General features: G+C 35.1%; 1 protein-coding gene across 6 annotated transcripts; it reads right to left on the reverse strand.

Moving 5' to 3' along the window:
• Window positions 1–3,829: 3,829 nt before the first annotated feature.
• On the reverse strand, window positions 3,830–9,790 carry LOC101894480 ((Lyso)-N-acylphosphatidylethanolamine lipase). Of its 6 annotated transcripts, none has more exons than XM_005179062.4 (3): window positions 9,642–9,790; window positions 9,169–9,376; window positions 3,830–5,696 (listed from the first exon to the last, which is right to left on the reverse strand). In XM_005179062.4, the coding sequence occupies exons 2-3, from the start codon at window positions 9,235–9,237 to the stop codon at window positions 4,458–4,460; spliced, it is 1,308 nt and encodes a 435-aa protein (XP_005179119.1). In that variant the 5' UTR covers window positions 9,238–9,376; window positions 9,642–9,790; the 3' UTR covers window positions 3,830–4,457. The 6 variants fall into 6 exon arrangements, with proteins under 6 accessions (XP_005179119.1, XP_058976162.1, XP_058976163.1 ...); XM_059120179.1 differs by lacking the exon at window positions 9,642–9,790 and adding an exon at window positions 9,487–9,631; XM_059120180.1 differs by lacking the exon at window positions 9,642–9,790 and adding an exon at window positions 9,442–9,602.

Raw genomic sequence — 9,790 nt, forward strand, 5'->3', positions numbered from 1 at the left:
AATTATGGCATGACTTATCAGACTAATATTTTGTTTCCTGTTATATATTATATTCTTCCTTGGCTACCTTTTTTTTAGTTTTGGTACAGAATCATTATAGCAGGTGATTTTAAGCGGTCTTAAAATAAGACGACATTTGATAAGTTAAAGCCCAGGGTAGAATTAATAAGGTAAAGTCAAGCAATCATATATACACATTTTTTTTTTCAAAATTATTCATTTAACAACGTCTTAAAAATCCATTGTACATTCATAAATCAGAGATGGGAGCCTGTTCTCCATGCAGTGAAATTTGACAAGGTAAATTACAGAAATTGCAGAGATGGTAATGCTTATTTGATATGACTTTACCTTCTTAATTTTATCATGTTTAAGCACAAGTACAAAAAAATAAACAGGGTCTTTCTACGATATGGAAGGTATAAGTGTTTTTACGTGGAAAGGAACTTCGAGAATAAGAGATTATTTATTATTTCAGTAAAATCTGCCATACACCGTGCCTAAATAATTTACATATGAAAATACATTTTGGGTTGTCATATTCAATTCAGTAAATGATTCTAGCTCTATTGTTTTGCATTGGTAAAAATGATAGATTCCATAATAATATGCCCTTCCATCCCAATATTCGCGCGGAATTCGATTCCAACGGAATGCATTTTTCTCGAGAAATTATTCCTCTAATAATGAGTAACTGAGGAAAAACCGCTAAACTATAAAAGGCAAAGTTATACCGGTTACTTCACATATAAAATTTCATTAAGAGATTCAAGGCAATTTCAATAGTCCCTAATACAACTGAACCCAGGGGTCAATGAATGGGAAGTCATTAAATATGTAAATTAAATACCCTCTACCATTTGGAAAGAACTTGCATAATGTGAAAAGTCCGTTGAAATACTTCTAAAATTGTAAACATTTTGAATATTGTGTGGTGGTCTTAACTCTAGTTTAGTAAAACTCTCGGTTTTTTTGAAAAATTTTCCCGACGTCCATATCGGTCAAGTAGGTCTGGGTCTAATCCGGGTCTTGGACCAGGATTTTCCGGTCAATTATTTGAGAATCTGGGTCCGTCCCCTAAGAATAATATACTTTCAGGTAATCAGGTTGCAAATACCTACCTCTTAATAAAATATGGGGCCTATACTAGGACATTTTCTGTCATAAGAGGTACTAACCATTAAGAAACCCAAGAACCAAATCTGTAACTATTCTAGAGGAAATTGTTATTTGACATATATGGACAGTTCTATGCAGGGATATTTCCAATATACTGGGAATACAAACTGCAAATTCCGTTTTAAATTGCTACTAAAACGTCCAAAATACCTTAAATCTGCCGGCACAGTTATAGGGGGGGGCTATACCAAAACGCGAACCAATATATGCCATTGTAAATATCGAAAATTCTACGGATCTAAAAACATTTGAGTAAAATTTTATCAACCAATTTCATTTCTTTGGAAGCTAGAGAGATTTCCACAAATGGAGAGACAGACAGACAGAAATTGCTAAATCGACGTAGAATTTTATGCTGTGGCTACACCAAAAACGTGAACTGCAGGGCCCATTTTAAATACCAAAAGTTCTACCGACCTAAAATACATCTAAGTAAAATTGTATTGAAATTGCAGTGATTTCCACACATCGACAGGCAGCAAGAAGGGCATCGTTTAATCGACGTAGAATTTTACGCTGATCTCTAATATATACACAGTGTGAGATAAAAAAACTGCAACATAGTTAAACGCCATAATTTTTACATTTTTTTTTAATTTTATTGAATGAAAGCAAACAATTTCGGAAATAGCTTCAAATTTTAGAATAAGTTTAGATTTGTTCGAATTGGTCACCTTTGGCACGAATTATGGCGAATTACGCGATAACATTCAGCATTTATTCTGATTCTGGTCACCATCATCATGGCCGGCGCTTGAGTTCTGTTGGCCAACCAAAGGTGTACATTTTCAGCTGACCTCGATGACCAGCGATATGTTCAACTCACGAGCCAATTCCATTCGGCCACTGCGACGCGGGTTTCGATTAAGTGGCTTCTTTATTTTTCGAACCATTTCTGCTAAATTTGCTGTTTTCTTCCGTTCACTTCATTGACGTCGGGCTACTCTACCCCAGTATCACGGTAACACACAAAAGATTTATTCACATTTAAATGCGGGAGTGCTCTAACCATAGACACTTGTGGGTTTCCAGCCAAATATAAAGAAATCACGCTTGAATTCCATCACGAATAACTTTTTTTCTGGAAAATTCTCACCAAAATGCTTTTGTACGCTTGTAAACAATTGCTCTGTTCCAGTAACTGCAAGAATCTACTAATTTTGCCATTTTCTTCGATATCATATCCCTTTATGATATCGAAGAAACATAGGTTATCGTAGTAAAAACTTTTACATTCTAGCAGTTCTGAAACAGGCCAAATATAATGAGCTGTCACTGGAATAATTTTAATAGCTGTCGGACGAGTGGCTTAGAAAAGACAGCAGTCTGAAGTTGGTTGCAGTTTTTTCATCTCACACTGTATACTTTGTGGGGTCTAAAATGTATATTTCGAGGTGTTACAAACGGAATGACAATATAAATTTAACCTCTATACTATGTCCATGTGGCTCTCAGCATGCCTTTGCATAGTCAACGTGCTCAATCAGTAGCCGACCTACTCGATTTCGAAAACACATTTCGTTTTGCAAGAATTTATTTTTCGATAATAAGCACTGTGAGCATTACGTTGTCTTTATATTTATTAGCCTATGAATAAGGTTTGTGTCTGAATGAGAACCAACTTCTTCTGTTGGTCCTAAGGAGATTAAGCTCTATTCACAAGCCATCACAGCCACCAATAAATAATAGTTGAATTTTGTAGTCTCTGTTGCGAATAATTAAATAATCGTTGAAGGATAACCAAATTTGGACTTGGATAAACTAAACCTATGTTTCAGAATTTCCATTTTTATATAGTTTGTAACATGGCTCAATAAGAAAGTTTGAATCTTTCAGTGTCAAATAGACTTTTAAATATGCAACAGCTAGTTTTGTTATTTTTAATTTTTTTTTGGGGTTATTCTACAAGATTGAATATAAAATAGTAGGACAACGCAGTTTTATGCCATTGTATAATGTATTGCTCATTAACGTCGAAAATATGTATTTATTTTGCAACCGAATTTGAAATAACTTCAAATTTTTGTATTTTTTTATTCAAAACAATGCACACGCATACACAAAATGTTTACATGTTTTGAAAGATTATGGGCACCCATGGCAGAAGAATACAGATAGATGCATCAACGCTTGGGAGCATTGATTTGTCAAAAAATTTAAATGTTTTTTCAAATATATGTAGATTTTTATATGTTTTCTTATACTACGTCATTCGGAGGCTCTTCAACATTTTCAATTCCAAAATTGGTTTGAAAGTTCATTGTCCCAGCAGCTGTGTCGACGAGTCTACCATGTGGGCACCGAAAGAAAAAAATTATTTAGGGGTAGTTTTGTTCTACCTCCTGTAATTGTGCCATGGCCTGTAATAATTTGTTTACTTATTATAGCAAGTAATATATGTATCTAAACTGAGTTGCATTGACATTTTCTTTTTTCATTTTGTTGTCCATTTTTTTCAGAGCATACTTCTAGGCTGAATGAAGAAACTAACCAAATCGATAAGATTGATTCATGCCATAAGAAATACATGAATGTGCTAAAGTCCATAACAAGAATAGAATTTAATCAATTCCATGTATGATACTTGAAAATAATCATCCATTCACATGGTAATACGAAAATATTAGAATAAGAAAAAAAAAGAGCAAAGTAATGAATAACATTAAGCATTAGCTTATCATATTTATTTAATACCAATTAATGGTTTACAAAATTTTGCTTTTAATATTACAAAAATATCGATATTTAATAACATTTTTCATTAATAGTATTTACGAACTAAAATAACAACAAAATAAAATGTTTCTAATTCAATTGTGTTAAAATAAAATATAAAATTGCATGGATTTTGTTTTGTATATATGTATAACTTTTATATATATACCTACAAATGACAAATGTAGCATATAATTTCTAGCTTTGAAAATATTTGAAATATATATTGGTGCTGATGTTGTATTTTCGATAATTAGAATTCATTCTTGCAATTGACAATTGGATGCATAAGGGCGAATACGAAATAGTCCACCATTCACATGCACAATAGTATAAAATCTCATAATTTATTTTGTCTAAAAATTTGTAGTTATTTCAAAGAGAATTCATTTTTAATTAATACTATTCTCGGAGGATACATAAACAATGAAATCGAAAAGAAGGAAGAAAGAATTAAATTGTACTATTCTAGAAATATATAATACACAAAATTACTTTTATTAAGCGCTATTAGAATTAGAAAATAATTGATGAAACATTTCATAACCGTATTGAAATAACCATCATTGGGTGCGATTTTCGGTGCTCTTCAAAGCTGTCGATGTGGAGGAGTTTTCGTTCGTTTGCTTTGCCGTTGCATTTGTTTGTAGCTGTTGCCTCGATGATTCCGATTCGGCTTCTGTTGCTTCGGTTTCTTTGGAATGTGCCTCGGGTCCCGAAGTATTTGCATGTTCTTCATCAGATTCCGTTGAATCTCGTATCAGTTGACGAATTTTATATAAATCACATGTTTCATTGACATAACGATTAAAGATCTCCGGTTTATCGGCATAGACATGATGACCAGCACCATTCACAACTTTTATATCGACAATGGAGTCGCCACGTTGTGCTTTGATTTTCTCACCCGAAGATGAGTCGATCCACGAACGTGTTCCATAAATAAATGTCATCGGTATGTCGTGGCGCACATCTTTGATACGATGAATCATTGGATGCTTGGCCCAGCCAAAAGATTCCATCATGGTGTGAAAAGCCGATTCTCCACTGGGATATTGGGCATTGCATTGATGTATGTATTGTGGTATGAGATTAATATCATCCTCAATGGTAGACGAAAATTTGCGCATAATATCCGGTCTAGTCTTCTGTACAACCCATTGACCAAATGGTCCAGCTGCCCGTAAAGCCCATAAGGGATTTAGCGGTGTCAGAGCATGAGCCAAAGCCCTCACCCATAGAGGAATTTGTTTGCTGGACAAAGCATCAGAAGGTTTTTCCGGAAAACCCCATGGATCGGCCAAGATGAGATGTTTAACTCTATCCGGATATGAGAGGGCATAGCTGGATGCTATGAAACCACCCATTGAATGTCCAAGTAAGATCATATTTTTAATATTCATTTCACGTCGCCATTCTTCTACCGACTTGACAAACTGCTTTTCACATGTCAGGGCATCATTGGAAAACTTGGGTCGGGAACTTCGGCCAAATCCTAAAATATCGATGGCATACACCGGACGATCTTTGGCCAAGGCATCGAAATTCATAACCCACAAGGCCACACCGGCACCCAAGCCATGCAACATTACCAATGGAACTTCCTTGGATTCTGTATTAAAGCTCACCGTCCATATTTTATCCGACTCCCCAATGGCTGGACCAATATCAACAAAAAATCCACGATATGGTGTCTTTAGAAATGACAGAATTTTCTTTTCAACAGCCCGTAACATGGTTGGTGAACTAGTTGTCCAATTGCGTAGAAGTCGAAATAACCAAAATCCTTTAGGTTTATAGTCCTGAAGGAAACAAAAACAACAGCAAACAGAATAATTAGTAAAGTATTGTGATTTAACAAAAAAAAAATCGACTGTAATTTTTATTCAAAAGCCTTATAATATGTAGTCATTACCATCTTGCCCATAACCATCTAAGTTTTTGAAATAAACCACCAAAAAGTTTGACCAATCATAAGGAGCAAAAGGAATTGCTAAGCCATTTTTGTATTGTAGTGTATATGTCTAAATATATGGAGCACATAAATTTGCAGAATCTGATTCGACACCGATTGCGAATTAAAAAACAATTTTTTCAATTTGTATCGCTAATTTTCTAAATTCCCAATTTTCTCAGAGGATTAAGTGATTTTTAAGGACAAGAAGAAAATATTGGAAGCTACATTTTCTTGTTGAAGTGAAAGGTACAAATAGCTCTTGATGTTCACTTTCAGATTTGCCTAAGGCATCTAGGTGTTTGATTTCAAAGACGAAATCATTTCCCTCCTCTTATCTCGATTTTTTTCTATGTACACAGAATTAGATGGACCTGAGGTCTCCGAGAAATGTCTGCGATCTTGTGAGACTGGAAAAGTGGAAGTATTACTGACTCAAAGTTGCAGAAGCTTTGTTTTTTTAGTCACCCAGCAGTCGTCGTCTTCTGTTCCTTATAATTGGACAATGACCCTGTGAGTGCTCTAGTTAAAATACCTACTACCAGTCTGAAATTGATACTTTTTGAGAGGAAGAGTGGGACGGTTTGAGTTTTCCAAATTGAGTAATCGATTTTTGCAAATGTCTGTATAGACAATTTGATATTTTAGATGGATTGCGTCCCGGTATACAGCAATGCAATGTTGACCGGTTCATTCCTGTATATGTTCCCATTCTTAAGATAGACGTGGCATTTATATTCGGAATCGCTATGGACATGACTAGATCCTAAATGCCATATTGAGGGAGATACTGCTGTGTTATTACAGGAACTAGTTCTTGTAGATCGATAAGCAGCCTTAAATATCTCATGTCATGTATTTTAAACTTGAGACCAATGCATGATTGTTGAACGGATCTTATTGAGGTACATGACTTGGTTAAGCTCTTGTGGATCCTAGATATTGTTCACAGATTTAAAAGGCTGCCGTAGTCGATTAATCTACCAATAAACTCGAGATGAAATTAAGACTCCTGAACGGCTTTTATTGACTGATGGCGGCAGTTCTTTAATTAAGGGATTCAGTTCCATTTTCCCACTTAGCATTTACAAATTGATTTCAACTAATCCTCAAATGCTCATATTATTGTTTAATTGCGACTTGTAAGACTGTTGCCGTTCTGTAGTAAATTAACCAATGTTGCTGGTTCCGCATCAAAGAAAGAAGACAGGTCATGGGTTATTCTATCTTCCATAAGCCTTAGTTTTCCATTGAAGGTCATTGAAAACCATCGCATCGGAAATCAAGTCCGATATGTTGCATTGACCTCTTATAATTAGGCCAGGAGATAGGCGATCTTCCGGGAGGATGTTGGCCAAATTGTCTTCGAGACGTTGCCACCCCTCCCATTTAGCCAGTTTTGTTGGATCCTTCCGTAGTAAAGTTTCTCTATAATTTGCAAGAAATACCATGGCGATGGCTTCACCGGGTGATTTATCACCATGCCAATTGACACTGATCCGCGTTCCGCTAATTTATATGCCACTTCATTGCCAACAATTTTTTGATGGTTAGGAACCCAATGAAATGATGAATGTCTTAAACTTTTCCAGCGCTGTTCTACACCTCAAAACTGCAATGGATTTGATGGCATAGATATTGGATGCTTTCAAAGCAAGTTTAGAGATTTGTAGTATTTTTGATAGCAAAGATTGCTGCGTGGAAAACGATGCGGTCGGTGTTAAGATTGAAAGTTATACTAATGTTTGCAAAAGACTCTTGGGCCCGTTTCACTTTCCATTTTGGATGTGGGTTGTTAGGGGTCCAGAAGTCCCTGTCCAGTATGTCGGCTTGATGCCTAATGGCTCGAGGTTCGCTGGTGGAGATATGTATTAATTTCCCTATACATCATATTAGCCTTAAAATCGGCTCTTTAAAACCCGGAGCACACTTGGTTGCCTGTTTCTCCACAAATGGACTTTTAAGGTTTAGGTGAAGTTAGATGTTCAATATTGCCTGAGGAGTACTTCGAAATGCTGAGTACAAATTCAGCATCGATGGTGCTCTCCTCTTGGATTGACTCAAATATTTGCGGGTTCTTATAAGAGTAAAGAGTGATTTGGCATCCCTTCGCACATTCCTCTGTATTTTTCCTTCTGTTGGTGATTGAAAATAATACCAAAAACCTTGGCATTGGTGGCGAAAATGGTGAAAGTTTCAAAGAGCTTTGATTACCAATCCTAGTTGTCTACAATCAATAATTTGTAATTTAAAGGCTCCTATATGACGGTGCTGACTAATTTAAAGGGTGTAACATATACGGTACGACTCGCCCCGGCATTCTTAAAATTTGACATACAAAGATGTTAAATGCCATAAAATGAGTCGTCGATACATTTAGTTTTGGGAAATACACATTTTTACACAAAAGAAACTCACAACACATTCCCCACGTTGCCATGTTATTTATAAATAGATTTATTAAAAAAAAAAAAATACACGCTAAAACTATTTCTGATGCATTTAATAATTTCACAATTCCACATGGTAGTGCAACATCTCTAACAATCCCGGAAGATGTATACTTTATAAAACAATTTATAATAGAATTTTTTAAACTACTAGTACCTGAACATATGAAATAAAATGTACAACTTTTGGAATGGAATTTCAAGTTTTTGAGCTGCAGACAACAAGTCTAAATTATATTCCAGTCCATTAGCAATGCAAATTGCCTTTAAAACTATCACTTTCTATAGCCGACTTGAAGAGATTTTAATACAGAGATTCTGTTTATAATCAAAATAGATTCTGAAACTGATTTAGATATTCCATACAAATGTCCTCTTTCATTCTTTAACTGCAAGTCACTTTAAAATTCTTATCTAATAGAAATAACGTCATTGTTCAATTTTCATATTTAAACATACAAAAGAAAGGCATTGCATTTGCCCTTTGATATATGGCAAAGTTATTTAACAAAAAACGAATGCAATTACACAAATCATTGATCATGGCAAGGGATCTGAGGGGGGCAACGAACCAATATTAAAATTATTACTCAATTTTCGGTTTGAAGGGTGAAGTGCAAATAAACCATGACGTCGGGATTAGCACTGGCCCCCTTATTTACAATTGCGGCTCAGATGTATTTTAATTTTTTTGTTCATGCATTTGCTTCCTGATGATGATGGTTCGGTCGTTCGCTCGATGGCTGGCTGGCTGGCTGTATTACGTTGTAGACTATTTTTCTATGTATAAAATTATTATTGACGTTGTTGCTTGCGCTCACTTGATATTCGACAAATTTACGTTTCTTATGTTTTGCTAGCTTCGCTTACCTCTACGTCCATTCCCTCTTTACTGGCAATAGCAACAGATTGACAATAGTTCGTCTGTGCCAGAGTCATCTTATGTTTTTGTTTTGTTTTTCCTCTGTTTTACGCGATTATTTTCTATATGGGTATTTTATTTTGAATTTTGCTATTTTTTTCTGTTTTCTTTCAAATTGAAATTTTCTCTTTCAGTTTGTTCACTGTGAAATTTGTACTACAAGAAAATTAAATAAATTATTATTGATATTTTTGATTGGTTTCGATTTTTATTAATTTCACCACAAATCCAAATAATGAATGAATGCAAGTAGTAAAGCAATTAACCAGCAAAAATTTATACAGAGCCGCTGAGTGTGCTGGCTGAGGCAAACAGTTTTAATATTTTTTAAATATTCACTGTCACAATGACTGCGACGTTTTCCTTCTCGGTCGGTCGGTATTTACAAGAAATCTGAGTTCTCTAGACGAGTATTATTTACTTTTTTATCATTAAATTCCCCGTCGAGTGTAGTTGTGGTCACACGCTTTGTTGTTTTGTCATAGAATAGAAAGAAAGTATTATTGGCGAAACGAAGTACAAGTTCTGTCGTACCCCGATTGTTATTGTTGTGAGTTCTCAGTTCTCGAA

This window comes from Musca domestica, unplaced genomic scaffold (assembly GCF_030504385.1).
Source record: "Musca domestica strain aabys unplaced genomic scaffold, Musca_domestica.polishedcontigs.V.1.1 16, whole genome shotgun sequence".
Classification (NCBI taxonomy): Eukaryota; Metazoa; Arthropoda; class Insecta; order Diptera; family Muscidae; genus Musca; species Musca domestica.

Excerpts from the sequence above, each read along its gene's own strand:
- LOC101894480 (XM_005179062.4), bottom strand. The coding sequence starts at position 9,237 with ATGACTCTGGCACAGACGAACTATTGTCAATCTGTTGCTATTGCCAGT. Across the intron at positions 5,697-9,168 it reads AAGAGGGAATGGACGTAGAG|GACTATAAACCTAAAGGATT; the intron begins GTAAGCGAAGCT and ends TGTTTCCTTCAG.